Here is a 17,940-nt window from a genome sequence, read left to right as displayed (position 1 = left end):
CTGTAGCCAGGAGCAGGTTTTTAAAGCTACGTTGATACAGCTCTTAAATTTGCCTCAGGCCAGCATAGGGCTGTTTGCTGTTAATATCATGTATGTGTAGCTATATTCTTCAGTTAAATCATGGATTAAGTATTAATCATCAAGAACACTAATTTTCTTTTGTCATCTTTGAGTTTACTGTTAGAGCTTTCTCTTCTTAGCTACTGCTTTTACAATAACTTAAATCATGCAATATTGAGATCAAGCTGGCTTTAGGCAAGGTTTCCATTAATTGATGCATTTAAAATGGAATCACTGTATTTGTTTAATGAAGATTGGTCATGTTTATAGTTGGAGTTAGTAGCACCACTTAACTATGATTGCTCTGACTTCTCATTTAAAGGACCTACTCTTTAGTTCTTTATAACTTTGTCAGATTTAATTATCAGACCAAAATTTTCCATGTAAGTTGGTTTGTTTTAACTGTATATTCTGGAGAGTTTCAGGAGTTTCACTAAGTTTAATCAAGAACAAGGTGAAGGGAAAAGTCATAATACCTGACAATTTTTTCTCAGAGAAGCAGTGTCTCCATACTTTTTAGTAGAATATAAAAAGGAAAGCAGCATCTTTCTCCTGTTCCTTTGAATACAGAGTTAGAACATGCACTCAGTTAGTTTTTTCCTTTTAATTAGAACCTTCTGCTTGCTTCTGCTAGTGGCTGGTTGTCCCTGGTGCTGTCCTCAAACATGTTGTAGATGCTTGACGTTGTCCTGATCAGGCTGAATGAATAGTCTCTTTACCTTGATCAGACTAAGAACAAGTCACTTCTGCAGAGTGCTAAGCCTCATTCAGTTGAGGACTGCAGGACTGAAACTCTGCAAACAAGTAATGGTTGGGCTATGCTACAAATGAGTTGAGAGGGCATGGAGTTGTCTCTTCCTCACATCCTGTACTTTGAATCGAGCCTGAGCAGCAGCAATAAAGAAAGAAGTAATGTAACCCAAGTGTGGAAGGATTGTGGCAGGAAAAGGCAGAAACTTATTCATAGAATTTGAGGCTGAAGAAAAAATGCAGACATGAAAGAGAGAAAACTGACAGTTGGGTGATAAAGATTGAGCACAGGCTGGGGTGGGATCAAGAAGGAAATTGAAGAGCAGGAGGGGAGTGTGGGATGGTCTGGAAAGAAACTAGGGACATTAATTTGCTTGGGCAGAAATAGGAGGATTGACCATCTGATGGATGGCTCCAGAGAAATTTTGGAACAAGAAGCCAGGGCAGCTGTTGAGCAGCCTGTGATTGAGACAGCAGGGAAGGAAGCTGAATCAGGAGGTAAGCTGGCTGCAAACTTGTTAAGATGGAAGATCAAGTCAGAGGAAGAAATGGAGAAGCTGGGCTTCATTGAGCAGTCTGAAGTGCAGTCTGGAACTAGGTAGATGAGGAGAAAGGTATTGAACATGGAGCTGTGTGTGGGAAGAGGGGTCTTGTTCTTGGTGACACATGGTGGTTGTACCAGGTCTGCTGGACCAGGGTGTGCAGCAGCTGCTCTTGTTGGTTGCGACCCAAGAAGCCAGAGTAATGGTTCTAAAACTTTCAGCCCTGCTTGAATTCTGTGAACATCAGCCTGAAGCAGTCTAGTTTACTTTCAGACACCCAAAATGTCTTGATCAATACGAAATTACAAACATTTGATAAGGCTAACGTTTTTGAGCTGTAACTTTGCATCAGTTTTGCAAACTGCTTGCCTTCAGTATGCATTAATGCTGTATAGTATTGACTAATACTAGTCAATTAATAAACCGCCATCAGTAGTATCATTCTACAGTACCTTTGTGTTATTTAGTGCAACACTTGGTGTTCAGTTTTTCAGTGCTTATGCTTACTTCAAAATGTGATTGTCTTTTCTCATACGCTACTGAAATCCTGTTGGGAAGCTAGAGTTTACTTCTTTAGAGGTAGTACTTATGATAAATATTTCTGACTGATCTTGAAAATATGCCTATTAATCAAAGAAACTCCCATCCCAGATTGAGAGTAAAGATACTTCAGTGTATCCTTCCTACACTTCCTGTGGGAAGATTGAGAATATGCAGTAATTTTCATTGGCTGTCTTGATGTTGAGAACCAGATTAGAATGATCTTTTTTTTTTTTCTGGTTATCTGTCTCCTTACGTTTAAAGTAGTTTCCACCAAGTAGAAAGTTTAGGTTCTGTGTACAGATTGAACTCTTATAGAAAAAGCTGTTGGTAAAACTTTCATTACCAAACACAAAGAAGCCGAATTACCATCGTGTCTTATTTCTGACACTGTCTCACACTAATGAACAAGCTTAGAAAATTCTGTTGAGGGTGAACACATAAAAATAATACATAATAGTTTCATAGTGGGATCTGAACTCTTTTCCATAGTATTTTCTTTTTTATTAAATTTTACAGGTTTTGCCTGTGACCCTCTTGATAGAAAAATAAAATCGTTTTTAGCAGTAGAGAATTTCATGCAGTGACTAGTCAAAACCTGTGTATGATTGCAAAATGTACTTTCACTTGTTTTTTCAGAATATTAGCTACCTTTTCACTTTTGGAAATGGTTATTTCATAATTTTTTTTCCACAGACTCTGAAGAAGACGTGGCCCAGATTGTTGAAACAAACGAGACAGATAACAAAGCACTAAGTTCTGAGCAGCTAAATGATAAGCTAGCTGAAGAAGTTGAAAAAGAAGCGGCAGAAAACATTTCAACAATGGAAGACACTATTTCAGAGTCTATTTCAGCTGAACAAAGTGAAGAATCTTTAGGGAAAGCAGAATAAAGTACTTCAAGTGCCTTCTGTAGCTAGTTTTGAGCTTTGTTCATGCCTGTTGTTACTATTCAGGTGAGCTTTTTTTAATGGTACAACTTAAAAATCTCGCTTGAGCTTAAACTGCCTCAACTGCCACAGTATGTCAAAGCTATGTGTAAAGTGGGTATTGTAAATTAAGCATGTGTCTTTAAATGTTAACACACAGAATGTATAGTTGATTGAAGTTTAACAGTTGTAGCCATCATTCAGTTTGCATATTTAAAAACTTAGAAGTATATGCTTTGCTAAGGGTGACCTACAATTTGACATCTCTTTAGCTCTCACATAAAGAGCAATTATCGAGAGCAACTGACCTAGTAAGTTTGGTCTAGTGAACTTAAGATATGTTTTAATGCTTCCCTGTTAAAATTGAGTACATTTTAAATACACAGATGTTTACAAGCTCAAGTGTCATCTGACATTTGACTTAAGCATATGGAAAGTGTCATTACAGTGGTGTTAATATTATTCATTGTCTAACTTTTTGACAGAGTTCAGTTAAATAGCACTCAGATAAATGGCATCTCCTTTGGTATTTGCGTTGCAGATGAACCAGAGGCACATACATACAAAACTGTTTTGTGTTTACAGAAAAATAGAAAGTTTCTGCACTTGATTGTACTTGAATACAAAGCACTATTTATACCTGTACAATAATGACAAGACATAAGTGAACTTTGTGCCTTTGTGTATTTTGTTAAAGGAAAATAAAGATGTCTAGCAGCAATGCTTGCTTTGTGATTCCTAAAACAGAAGAGAATTTTTGTTCTGCTGTGTGCAGCATTCTACAGTTACTTTGTGGAAGTTCAGAAGGCATATGACACCTTAAAAGGAGCGTGTCTATATGTAGCTAAGGTGGCTTTGATAGAATAGAAATAGATCCCTGATCAATAGCGGAAGCACATGTGCATTTGCCAAAAGACTTTCCTAACTGTGCCTAAAGTCTGTTGATTTTATTATTAAAATTACAATGAATACTTGCTGCTGGATTAGTGAAACTGTACTTTTTTTATTGTATAGCTTTTCAAGCTAAGGACACTTGTTATACGTTTCCTGTTAAATATAGCAGTTGGGAACCTGGAGTAGAATTTTTCTGGTACCTGGAAATAAGGTACCTAAATCAATCAGATTTTTTCTAGAAATAAATGCTGACCATGTGTAACTTGGTTGATTTAGTAGTAGTTCTGATAAAAGTTTCATCATGTGTGTATTTTCTGTGTACCTCACTATATGGAGGGAAGGAGAAACTTCAAAACACATTTTTTTATCATCGTCTTGGTCCCCAAGTGAACTAGTGTAAAGGCAGCAAAAAGCTAAATCTTAGTAGCTCAAAAGCCCTTTACAAGAAAAAATGTTTCTAAATGTGACCTTAGTATCCATGTCTTTATATGAGACATAATTATTACGTGAGCAGCAATGATTAATTTTCTTTTCCAAATAAATGCTTTTTCTGATTCTTTGGGGTTAGTTTAGAGGCTCAACCCTTACATCAGTCAGAATCAAGTTTGGTCTGTATTTAGATAAATGAGGAAATTTTTTTCTGGTTCACTAACTAAATTGCAATTCATATTTTAATTAGTAGTCTTAATAGACAGAATGTAGGCATGTGAATAAAGGAGTACTTTTAGGTGTTTGGCTATATTTATATAAACAATTAGTAAAAACATCTTGTGTGTGACTATCTTAGTGGGGAATTCAAAGAAAACGGTCCCTTTTCCAAACATGTCTTGCGGTATGAGAAAAGTACAGGGTACAAAGTGATAGGGGAATGCATTATTTTATATTTTAAGAGAATGTATTTTATATTCCAGAACTTTCTTAAAATAGAAATAATTTTGCCTGAACGGTGACAAAGCTTGCTCATTATTTTGTAAGACTTTCAGATGTTAATCTCTACATTGCATTTTGTACCTCACTAATTTACCTGTTTAAAGGCTGATTTCTTTGGAGGAAAAAAAATAAATCACAGAATACTTAAGTAATTTAGCACAGTAAGTTGTTGGATGTGCTTACTTTATAAGCACTAAAACCAAGTAAAATTTGATGTTGTGATCCCTCACATGGGATATGAATGCATGAATTACTGTTACTTCAGAAGTTAAAATTATTCTAGGCCTGTGTATTATTTTGTTTTAAAAATTTGTATCTTAAGTGTCAGGCTTTTTGTAGAGTAATTTTAGGTCCTTCCCATGACAAGCAACCACTGAGCTGTTATGCATATAATATCTATTGAATTGACTGAGGAAATAATCTGTTGATATCGGAGCTATATATTAAAATTTTTTATTAGCCTGGAAGATGTCTATTTTCAGATGTCCTGCTTTTGTCAAGGAAACTGATGCTTCTTAGGTTGTTGGGAATCTGAATTTTTTTGAAAAGGGAGACTCAGTATCTGGTGTATGGGGTGTGGTGTTATTTCTCCCAATGTTCTTAAATGTAACATTAGCAACTTGCCACAGGGATGATTGATACTTTCTGTTTAATATGTCACTGAAGGATCAAGTAGAGACAGTCACTCTGATGTGAAAACAAATACTTGTTAAAATGTGAAAACCTAGCTTTGAGACCTAAGGCTACCTAGAATTTTTGAGGAGGGGGAAGAATAAGCAACTTAAGCACATGATAAAGTTTTCCTGAAAGACTTTCATACTCAGAAAAGTGTCCAAGCAGTCATTCCCATTAATTGCTTCAGAAGGCTTGAAAAAGATGTTAAGGATGTCCTGGTATTTTGGTAGAGACAGATCTATTTTTAACTTTCTAACTTTTCAGGGGTTTAAAGCAGCTATAGTAAATGAGGGTAGAGGGTTAATGAATCTGTAAGTGAATTCAGGCTCAGGGAGATACATTTGACAGTAATAGACTCTGGGCTTTCCTCAATTTACAGTAAGCATTCACATGTTACTCCTGCCAAGTATGTGTGCCCCAGTCCTGATATGAATGTGAGAAGAGGATTCTGTTTCTGCAGCAGTTGCTTCTTGGCTTCTGTTTACTGCAAGTGTGGCAATAGTAGAAGATGCCTGTCCAACAGGAATTTGGTCAAAATCCAAATATACCTGTCAGTGAACAGCAGTAGCCACACTTAGTCATGTCTTTGTAACATCAAAAAAACTTGGAAATAGGTGTATGTAGAGCAAAAAGGTACAGCAGTTGTCAGTGATATGTAATCCAGTTGCAGACTGACTCTCAGAAGATGAGATGGAAGAAAGGAGGGGGGAAAAAAAATAACAAATGCTATGGTTCCATGTTTTGTTGTCTTCTGACTTCCTAGTATGTACTTGAATCTTAATTTTTTTCTAAAGTACTTAAAAACCCGGTCCTGTGAAAATCTCACTTCTGAGAGATGTTATACAAGTCCCCTTTCTTCCTGTGGTGAAAGCCAAAATGTGGCCTGGATGAAAAGCAAAATTGAGTGGTGTGGTAAAGTGATACCTGGCAAGCTTGTTGGTGCTGTGTTCTTAGTGCTTCTGAAATATTGTGAGTAATTGCAGAGATCTCCTTTTATTCAAACATAGTTTATATATTAGGGAGGAATTCTCTGGGCTATGTAAAATCTGCTGTGAAAGACTAATGAGTGTTCTAGTTCAAAATAAATTAAAATGAGTCAGTTGGTCAAATTTAACTTGAACTAAGAAGCCTGCAGAACAGGGAAATGAGGGAATGTTACTTCAAATTCTAATACCTGTTCTAAAGGGGAACACAATTGATTAGCCTTGGACATTTTGACAGAAATAGATCATTAGTGGAACCTTGGTATGAAGATGGTTTGTCACAAGCTGTTCAGCCCACGTGCAGGAAAAGCAGAAGCTCACAAGGAAAGGCAAACAAAGATGATGTGGAAGCTGACAATTTATGGACTGGTCTAGAGGTTATCAAAAGCACGCTACTAGGGGTGCATATGGTTGCCTTGAAGTCAAGAACAAGAAGGTTGAGCCTCATGTGGTGCATGAGTAGAAGCCAGTGGAAGGATTTAAAGAAAAGAATGACAGAGTGAAACAGATTGGGGGGTGGGGGGGAAAGGAGAGTGGTTTTGTCTGTCAGAACAAGGTCTGAATCAAGAGACAAAAAAGATCAGAGCTTGAAAAGATTTTTTTCGGAATATGTGGGAAGGTTTGGCTATTACTACATGACGGTACATACCCCAGGTTAATATGTTCTTATGTCAGAAATAATAAAGATGCAATTGACAATGAATCATATTGGAGAAACTTATTTGCTTTTTAGAATTAATTCCAGAATAAGCAGGTGACAATAACTTGGTAAAATTAGACTGTCTGGCTATTACTAGAGATGATGGTAGCAAAGTTGCTCTTATCCTTTTTATTTAAACATAAAAACTTAGAAATTCTTTTCTACTTCTAGGAGTGGTGAAACTGTAGCAGTAACTAATTTTTATAACCTTATTAACCGTCAAAGGCTGGGAGAAACACTTCTGCGGTGCATAAGGTTCTGAACTTAGCAATATTTGTGCACTTGTGGATCTGTGGTGATGGATGAGTGAGTAGGCTAGAGGAAACTGTTCATTATTCAATAGTTAAGCCTGCTATTAAAAACTTCAAAAGTCTTAATCTTCATAAAGTCTGAACATATTCAGTACAAGAGTACTGGATGTAAAGAAAGTTCTAAATAATCTGCTTCTGGAGTGAGATTTTGTTAGGTTCCACAATGTGGAAGACTGTCTATGGGGTAAGGAATGGCCTCTCTGTGAATGTTTCACTAGAACAACAACCTTGAAGATTCATTTTGTGTCTTTGTTGGCAAATAATCATTTGATCAGTTCACTAAGTGTTCTCAAGCAAAATCTTTAGGCCCTCATTTCCTTCCATGTCTTGCAGATTGTTTTTTTTTCCTAATATCTCTGAGATGGTTAGAAGTTAGTGCCTCAGACCTTAGCATCTCACATTTCAATTACTTTCTTGAATTGATAAATGCAAACCTGTCCAGACTTCTGGTGTAGTAAGCCTCTGAATTTTCACATGTATGTTTGTAGTGTATCGGAGACTGTACAGAAGACACATCCCTAATACAAACTAATTTAAAAAAGTCTACAAATACATCAAGTGCATAAACAGTAGGAGGAAAGTAAGTTTTCCATGAATAAACTCAGGCCGGAAGTTTGAAAGTTCCTAATAGTTTGGACAAATAGTCTTGCAGGAGACATCAGGTTTAAAATGGAGTTTGAGAACGAGAGGGCAATAGGAGATGACTCTGTGACCAATGGATTCTTTCCAATGGTGCGTGCCTTTACTGTTTTTGCTTAAGAATGTCTTAACAGGATCTGTGTGATAGTTCATGCAAGAGAATTTTGGCAGTTGTCAGAAAGTTCTGATTCACTGAAAGGAAAGTGTTTGTGGAACTATTGATTACTGATCTGTGGCAGTGCTACTTTCTTCCAGTGTGTGGTCTTTAGGTTGAGCTCACAGGTCTCAAGTTTGTGGAGGGTGATGAAGGTGAGGAATTAAAACCGGCTCTTCTAATGCTAATGTTCCTAGGGGGGCTGATTGGCATAGGGCTGTTGGCTTCCAGGTCTTGGTGCGTAGTAATGCACCAAAGCTTCTGTCAGAGGACAAACTGTAAACATCCATCAAAAGTGTGCCATACTTGAGATTGTATCTGGTAGTCTGAAATTAAGTGTACTTCATGCTCTGGATTCTGGCTTTTTGGAGGAAAATGATGGCATCCTGAGTCAGTGGGAATTTCTTAGCACTTGGTCTTTACCAGGGGTTTGTTTCCACAACAAATAGACTAAGTTCTAATAGTGTTTAACAAAAGGAACTGCTACCCTCCAGCATTTAAAAAAACAAACAACCCAACAAAAAAAACCAACCCACAACAAATTGAGTTGTCCCTTAAGATAGTGAGTATCAAGGAATTTGACTTCTCTTCACCACTGCTTTTGATTTGTGAACCTCTCCGGGGTCCTGTCAGGTCACATTCAATCTTCTCTCTACAAGAATAAGACTTAGAGAGGTGTATGATGGGCAGGATAGAGAGAAGGGTTTTAAAATGAAATGTATTGATTATACAATAATTTGCTCCCAAACCGTGGGGTTTTGAGATTAAAGCAAACACTAAGATTCTTGATAGATTATCTAACTTGGCAACAGCACAAAATCTAAAGCACTGAATCATAATATAACCCTTTCAAGGTTGCATAAAATCCATTTGATCATGACTTAATTTTTGCATAGAAGGGAAGGTCCGGACTGATTCTTGTAATATTAGTTACTTCTCACTGTAGGACTGCCTCTCTATGTACCCAGCATTGTAGTGCTGGGATTCTCAGTAAACAATTACTAATGGTTTTCAGGAGAGCTTCATAAGCCTTTGCCACTGTGAAATCATGTATTCTCCTTCTATTGTGTGACAAAAATAATTTGCAAAAAGGAGATTGCAACTGCCAGAGAGAAATACATGCAGCAAAATCCTGAAATAATCAGATATAGGAGAAAACAAGGGGTGCAGATACTGGAGATCTGGCAATTTTGGGTGTTCAGTTTGTAAATTCAAATTCATCTCTAAATTTGTAACTTATATTGAAATAATATTTCTTTCTCTCTTTGTTTCTCCATTTTGCTGCCTAAATGAAAATAGAGGTGCTGGATTTGTAGAAAACTCAAGCAACAAAGATCTTCCAGCTCTCCTGAAATGGTCTGCCCTCTAATTCCTTGCATTGCTTCAAGGAGTTCTGCTCAGTTGATGAAACTTAATTTTGACTTGTTCAGCACACAAAGAAAAACATTTTACAAAAACACCAATAAAATTCATTTTAAGAAAACTATTTTAAATGCTTTAGAAGAAATGGGGAAGTGGGTATTTTGTGAGGAATGTTTGAACTTGTACTTTTTTATATATTGAGCTTTTATTTAAAGAGGAGATCCTGTATATTTATAGTTTCAGTCCTTATTGTTGTAATAGCCTTGTGGTTGCATTAGTAAAGGGCATATTGTTTATGTACTATAAATAGTATCTTTAATCAGAAGTATAATTTTAATCCTAGCTGTGGCCTTGACCAGTAGTTACATCACCTGCAGCTGAAACTCCATTAAAATCAATGGTGAAGACAGTGTGATTTCTTAGGGTCTAATAGACTTCATGACATGTCTGCCTTAGCTCTTCTGCTTGTAATTAAGAAAATATTTAAACTTCTGCACCCCTTTTGAAATTTAGTATTTTACCAAATGAAGCAAATTTTAAAGAGTATGAAATTAAATTATATAGCTTGTTGTTTGAATATATGCTGCCTTTGCTCTGTATGTAACCTTGAGGAAAAACCTGATTCTGAAAAAGCTATTGAATATTCATCTGATCTGGATTACGATGATGGCTGGGATAAGAGTCAGGTTGCTCTTTGCATAGTAGGGATTTATGATTTTAAGGTGATAGCTCTATTTACTAGTTCATTCTGTGCTGGCTGTACTCAATCAACTTGCATTTCATAGATTATTATTTTTTTCCAAGGACCTCATACGTTACCAAAACAAGGATGAGGGGTGCCCCAGCTTTCTCAGTGCAGCCCCTGCCCCCCAGTTGGACTGGCATATGTAGGAGAAGAAAGTTGTTCAAGGTTGAGTGGGTTCTGATAAGACCCATTTATCTGTGCTACAACCAATTGTGAGAACTCCTAGCTCATGGCATGAACAGCCAGCTGCCCACCCTCAAAGGTCAGGCTGGCATATGACTGCAGAATTTTGTGTATGCAGTGAAGTAGAGGCATGGAAAACCTGCCTTGACTCAGTATAAAAAATTGTGTGGGAACTTCAGAGGGGACTGTGGAGTTGCAAAGATGCTGATTTTGGCCTGCGATTCTGTAGACACATATGTTTCAGGGTCGGTATTACAGGTTTTATTGTATCTAAATGGTGATTTATGTCCTTATTCCTGCATTATTGTCCACAAGGTACTGCCCTGTGTCACAGGCCTGTATTACCTAATTTTTTCAGACTGTTTCGTTTTCATTAGTACAGCTGCTTTAGCTTGTGATCAGTGTACTGCACCTCATTGATAATCTAAGGGAGTATTAGACGCACAGAAGTGACACCTAACCCTGTCAGTCTGGCTAGATTGACCCCTCAGCTTCCGAAACATGGGTTTATTTTTTTAAAACCCAAGTTAGCCCGACATCCATTTTCACACACATTCTGGGCAGTTTAAAGGTTGGTCAGAATCGAATATTGCTCTTTCAGATTTGATAATGTATGAGTACAGAACTGTGACCTTTGATACGTAGTAATACATCAACATGACATGAGCAGTAAGTGCAGCAATTACCTTTACTACACTTGAGATTGTGTTTTAGTTCTCATCTTGTAAGCAATTATTTCAGGAAAAAAAGGATGCCTCTAAGTTAAATATATTTTGCAAATAGTGTAAATGCAGAAATTAATCTTTGGGGACTTTTTGATTTACAAGTGAATGTTTTCAAATGAGTCTTGGCTTTTAAATTAACATTGGTTCAGTGGTAGAAAGGAGTCTTGTGCCATTGGCTTCTTTTACAATACTTTTTTCCGGGGGAATTTCTTTAACCCTTTTTGTTGTGTTCTAATGTAATCCAAGTTTTGTATTCTGATTTATGGCTAAAGCCAATTCCTGCAAGCAGTTGACAAGTCATTGTGTTCTTGTTGCTCCTGTGATAATACTTAATGAGAGTTGGTTACATACGTGATGATAATGCAACTTTAAATGCTTTTAAGTGCCTTTCAGAGCATACGAGAGTGTCTCAGACCTGCACCATGTACTGATTTTAAAGGCTGTTTTAGCTGCTCCAGCAATGTTTCATCTTTTTCCTGAGCAGATCAAGATACATTTGGTTTAGTTTCCAAGCCTTCTTCCTCACCTGTTGTTATAAATTATTGGGTAAGGATAGTGCCCAACCACTACTTGGTAGGCGCTATAAAAACACAAATCAATACTCCTTGCCAAAGTGCATAAAGCCTCGAGAGGACTGGTAACAGTTGTGGCTTTTGTTCTGTGGACTAAAAATCAGAATAAAATTACTGTGTCATTCTGAGCAAGCAATTGAGTAACCATTGAATGGTGACTTTCTATCAATGCTGTCTGTCACAACCAAGACTCGATGGAATAACTTGAAGTAGAACTTTGTGTTCTAAAATATCTGCTTCCTCAGCAGCTGGGCACTGAGCAGTGTCGGCGTGCTGGCGTTAGGCACTGAACTTTAATTCAGGAGCTGGGAAAATGCTTATTCTGTTTTATAGTGAGGTGAAATCAACACCTTTTGGAATGGTTTTCTTTAAGCTGTCAAGAATCTGAACCCCTAGTCCCCAGTAACGTTTGGCTGAACTGGGACTGTGGTGCAGGAGGCAGGTGACCCAAGTTGCTGATGTGGGATGGGGACTGAATGGAGCCTGTCTCTCTGAAATCTGCCACGAGCAGAGGGGTGAGTGCTTTCTCTTTCGAATTCCTGGCTGTGAAAATTGCTCATTTGCTGTACATACACACTAGTTGTAGATTGGCAATAAACCTGAAAACTTTTGTAATGAATGTTTCATCAAAATGGAAAGGTGTCTCTAACACATTTTCTCACTACTTTTCTAGCAATATTTAGAAAATTCTTGACATTGGTGGTGTCATTTGTTCTCTGGGAGGAAAAGCAAAACAAATACATGAGATCATCACATAAATTACTCCTAATCAAGCTCTTGGCCGTACAAACTATTTTGAAAAGCCACAAGGAAGGCGCTGCCTGGGGAAATTGTGCAAAGATGTTTCTGTGGTGTTTCTTGTTGCTTTCAACCTGTGCCATGTAAGGGCACTTGGGCCCTTAACTTTCAAAATAAAAAAACCCAAAACCTCAAGCTTTTTTGCATAATTTCATTAAATTTTAAATGTTAATAGTACTAACTTATTTTGGAAAAACCCAACCTACTTTTTGTGCAGTGTTTTCCATTAAAAAGTGTAAATAGTGCATATATGGAAATCTTGAGTCTGTGCTGCTGACTTAGCAGATGAAGGTGGTTACAACAGCTCAGTGTGGAAGTTTGTTTTTCAACTGGGCCTCTGTGTTCATAGGAAGTTCCTTAGGGTGAAAGGATGCCCTTGTGCAGGTAGGTGACTCCATGGGTAGAGAAGTGCATTTGTTACTTGGCTACAAGTAACAACAGCAAAACAATGGCAACTGCTCTATCATTGCACGTCAGTATTTGTTGATCGTTTGCTCATGCTGAGTTTATTACTTCTGGTAACAACTTAGGCATCTTTAGTTCTCTGTATTGTATATTGTCAGTTCTGTAGAAATATAGTTAATAACACTGGTATTCCCCAACAGTAGAATTCCTTTTATAATATCCGGAAAATATTTCCTTTCTCGCATATTTTAAAGAAGGGAGTGAAGGTAATATTTTTTCCACCATTGCTACTACAGCAATATGACTAGAAGTATTTATTTTTCAAAACTGCTAGTATTTTTGGTTTTCAGCTATTTGGCTACATCTGTGTGTTGCTGGCGCTTTTTTAAAGAGATGGTGAATGACCGCCTAGTTACAGAATGTATTTTCTTTTTAAGGCTTATCTTAAAACTTACCGGTTTGCAATGGTGAAATCCTCCTGGAAGGAGTTTGTTGGATTATTGAATGAGTAGTGGGCAGCTGAAATTTAGGGACGCTTACTGGAAAGTACTCAACTAAGACTGTGTGCAACTTATTGTCAATGCTCCTGATATAGTATAATAAGGCATTACATTCATCTAGTCATGAAGTCTGATCTATTTGATTTTAAAATCTCAGATCGTGTTATGAGTAAGTGTAATGATTTTGAGAGCTGGAATATTGTTAGCCATTGTGAACAGTACTGAAGGAGCCTCAGGATGTATAATGTGATAGATGCAATTTTGTTTGAATTTTTTTTTTCCAAGGCCAATTTAATTTTGATTTATTTGCCTCATTAACCCAAGGATTCAGAAAATTGAATGCCACCTGAGTGAGGTATTATTAACACTAGTGAAATATCTTCAGAATCGCTCCGTGCTTATAAATTGGTCTTTTGAAAGCATTTTAAAGGCATAATGATACTGTAGTGAAAATGTACAGCATCATTTAAAAATTGCAAAATGCTTATTTGATTTCTGAAATAAGACTTGGTCACCTGACTTAAGTATATACTGATCTATTATTTATGCTTTGAAAATAGAGCTGATAAAAAACATAAGTGTTCTTGATACTATATTTTGTCATATCTAGCTAAAAAGATTGAAATCCAGAGAAACAATTTTCTGAAGAAATGAAATAGTATGCCCTCCTGAACCCCTGGGGAAAATAGCCTCTCTGTTTGCTCAGAATATGAAGCAGTAAAACAGTATAAGTAAAACAGACAGCCCATGTCACATTCCTATTTGTACAGTCTGGAACGATGTTTTAAAAACATTTTCTAGTTATTTTTGATAAATAAATGGTGCAAATAACATCTGCAAACCAACCCTGCTGATGCAAGATTTTTCAGATCAGATTTGTTTGTCAGTGAAAGTTCAGAAAATTGCTTTGCAAAACTAAAGTTGTATAACTCCCCAAAATATGCATAACAAATGTACAAGAATATATCTCTCTCTCCTTTTGCCTTCCCTCAAAGAAACTAATGCTGATTCTCCATCATCTTTGCTTCTGGGCTCAGAAGGTAGCTTGATAAAATTACCAAATACCAAAAAGCTCAGTTGCTAAACACAGACGTGTTTATAAAGTGTTAAATAGCTAAACACTCACGTTGGTAGTGGGGCATCCAGTTACCCTTTTGGAACAGTGTATCCTGATTAAAGTCTTGAGATTTCCCCCTGAGCCATTAGTGCCCCACTGAAAGCTAAGCTTAGGGGTTATAAGAGCCTTCCGCAGGTGACGCACCTATGGTCAGGGGGTATAAAGGACATAAGTGTGTTGCCTGGCTGTTGCTTTCTGCAGGTTCTGCCAAAGGCTGGCACACCGAGGATGGCGGGAAGTTCCTCAAAGTCTTGCGGCTTCCAGAAGCGCACTCTTCAGTGTAAGGATGCTGACGCCGCTCTTAATTTCCTTCACCGACGTAAGCCGAGACGGAAAAAAAATTCCCTGGGCAGCAGGGTTGAGAAGTCTGATGTCACAGCTCTACAAATGCCCCGTTGCCCAAGACTGGCCAAGGAAGCCTGTGACTGTACATCTCCCAAAACATTGCTTGCTGAGGGAGTGGGCTTTCAGCTGCATTTGAGGAATGTGTGTCTTCAAGGCTCTCTTGTTATGCTTCAGACTTCTGTTCTCCACAGAGTTGCTTAAAACCAACTGTAATGATATTTTTGTAAGGATTCTCAGTCAATGGATGCCATTTCAGGCTAAATTCTGCAATACATCCACGAAGTACAAGATACATGTATTTTGTAAATATGTATGTGTTTAATAGCGACTAAAAAAAAGAATTTGTTTTTATTTTTCAGCCTTTACAAAAAATAATGATTTAATAAACTCTTCCCTCTGAGCTTATACAACACTGGAATATTACCTGGTATTTTATTTTAATACCTGAACAAAAAATGGGGTTTACTAGACTAGTAGTATTTAATTAGTGGATCTCTCTCCGTTGAATGAAAAAAGTCTTGGGTAGGGAGTTTTTGTCAGGGTCAGGACTAGAATTGTAGAAAAGTTAATTTTTGTGTTACGGATGTAAGTGTTCACTGTCATATATAATGATGGTGGTGATAACTGAGAACATGACAGTCTTTGAATAATCTGAATGGATACTTCAGTACAGCAAATATAAGAAGGAATGAACATGGTAGTAGTAAGTCCTAAAAAATTCAAGCATTACTAATCCACCCAAGATACACTTCAGGTTTCTCTTTGGCAAAAGGCTGAAGTGCTTCAATACAGCATGATTTGTCTAGAAGTAATTTTTCATTTCTTAATGACAAGGACATTATGTATAGCCATGAAGGGATATCACCATGATTTTATTGAACCTGCCTTTATTGCATCATTTATTTCCTCAGAAATCTTGTTCTAATTTGGTATTTGTCCAAGTAATTATGAATTGAATTATTTGTTTAGCATTTTTGATAAAACAGTTAATGGTTTCTGTAGTGCTTAGTTGAAAGTTCCTTGGTCATGGGCAATGGGTGTCATTTTCCATGCTAGGAGGCCAGGAGATCTTAGAGAAAAAAGGCACTTTTCAGTTATTTGCTTACTGTCTTTTGTGCTGAAAGTATGCTAGGACTGTAAATAAATAATTTTTTAATTATTACTCACTGGAGTTCCAAGGAGTGTCTGTAGAGAACTTAATTGAACAAATCTGTTTTCACTTAATGAAAGAATACTGGGGGGGGGGCAGGGGAAACAGGAAAAAAAGAACAAAGCACCAAAAAACCCCCAACCACTCTTTGGGCTACTTGCCCGCAGGTAGGGGGAACACAGAGAACATACAGGTCTGTGGTGGTTCTCATGGAAGCACTTCATGCTGGGGCAGGCTGTCCTCTGGGATTTGAACTGACCATTGCAGAACATGTCCCTCTTCTATCACAAGCAGGAGCTTGGCCATACTTGATAATCAAGTTCTAGTTATGATTAATAAAGAGTTAATAAGATATCTGTAAGATAAATTATACTAGAAAGGTGATATGCACTCTTAGAAGCAATAGAAGTATTAACTCTGTAGCTAAACCCACTACTGTCTAAGACTTGATTAACTTGCTAAAGTGTCTGTCTATCAATAATATTTATAAACTCTTATGTACAGTCTGACCTATACTTAATCCCAGATCTCCTTGGTGGCTCCAGTAACAGGCAGAGGAACTACACATGCTTAAAGAGCTGAGTGACAGTGGAGAATCTGCAAAGGGTTTTGGTGGCTCCCATTTACTAGTAATCTGTCAAAAGTAATTAAATCTTCCAGAAGGCTTATTCTTGCCCACCCTTAGCCTACTTGCTGGGGGAGCAGAGTGGAAAACAGAGAAAGCCTTGAGGCTGGACAAGCACTGTTCAGCAACAGCGAAAACATCAGAACACAGCACCAGAGGGACTGCTATGAAAAAAGTTAACCATGTCCCTGCCAGACCCTATACAGGCAGTTTTGAATTAATTTGGATACTCTCAAGAGGCTAAATATGGAGATAGCATCTGACTGGAGAAGGTTGGTTACTGCCCATGGTTTCGAGTCAGCTGGCAAAATTCTTTTAGAAGAAAAAAAATTTATAATATCTGTGTAAAAGTTACTGCAGAGAGTATTTTAGCCAAGAAATCACAGGAGGCTCTGGGAAATGCAGTTACTGGAGGAAGAAGCTCTCATATGTCAACAATTACATGGTATTTGTGGTGGCTATTCTGGTATGAGAAAGTGTTTGTACTGGACAAAGATAAGTTTCTCGCTTATCTTGCAGTGGGAAAATGCAGGGCTTGGCTCCTGTTTTGCACTTCACATAACTAAATTACTGCTTTTTGTTGGAACATTTAAACAAAAACAAACGAGCAAGAAAATCTCTGAAGGCTGTTAACAGCAAAACCAATGCTGTGCCAGACTTGGGCTTCTCTGCACCATGGAGACCTCCAGTGCCTGTCTGTGCAAGGTGGAGCACATCTTGACGAAGCTGTGGGCTGTCAACAGCAGCTACTGCTGGCAGTGTTGCCTCAGTAGCATGAAATTAAAAACCCCCAAGAGGAAGGTGTGCCAGTTTTGACTCCTGACGCTCAGCCAGTGCCCAGTTCCAGGCCATCGTGCCTCTGCTCTTTGCAGTACTTTGTAGGACTACTCATAAATAGTGCCTTGAAATGGCAGGAGCTGTCTTTAGCTCTTAAGAGCAAACAGCTGGGAGCTGTAAGGACACACACAGACTTTCCTGTCGCACAGTGCTTGTGCCCTGTTTGCAGCAGAGACAGCCCACTCCCTACCACCTGGGAGTCCTCTGCTTTTCAGGAGCAAGTGGTGAAGCCTGGTGCTGAGTGAGTGCACTTTTGGTTAACCCCGAAGGCTTGTTTCCTTAGGTTTCCCTTGGTTTGGGCTTGGGCTTAAATGAGAGTGCCTAAACAAATTGACATCTCCCTTCCGCTCACCTCAACCTTGAGTAACAAATGTGTTGGGAGGGGAATCAACTGCAATACAGATGAGAGCAATACAGTGTGTACTAGGAAATGGGAAGTCCTACAACAAGGAAAACAAAATAAGTAGCA

At 37.8% G+C, this 17,940-nt stretch overlaps 1 protein-coding gene across 13 annotated transcripts in view; it reads left to right on the top strand.

The window, feature by feature from the left end:
• Nucleotides 1-3,542, top strand: part of LNPK (lunapark, ER junction formation factor) — a 43,554-nt gene extending 40,012 nt beyond the window's left edge. For all 13 annotated transcript variants that reach the window (XM_069781492.1, XM_069781484.1, XM_069781483.1 and 10 more), the window contains one exon: nt 2,589-3,542. In XM_069781492.1, the coding sequence (XP_069637593.1) occupies nt 2,589-2,785 (197 nt within the window). In that variant the 3' untranslated portion in view covers nt 2,786-3,542. The remainder of the gene's footprint in view (nt 1-2,588) is intronic.
• The last annotated feature ends 14,398 nt before the right edge of the window (nt 3,543-17,940 follow it).

The sequence above is a fragment of the Haliaeetus albicilla genome, chromosome 4, assembly GCF_947461875.1.
Source record: "Haliaeetus albicilla chromosome 4, bHalAlb1.1, whole genome shotgun sequence".
NCBI lineage: Eukaryota > Metazoa > Chordata > Aves > Accipitriformes > Accipitridae > Haliaeetus > Haliaeetus albicilla.
Note: the sequence above shows the minus strand (reverse complement) of the source record. Positions and strands in the feature narration are given on the sequence as shown.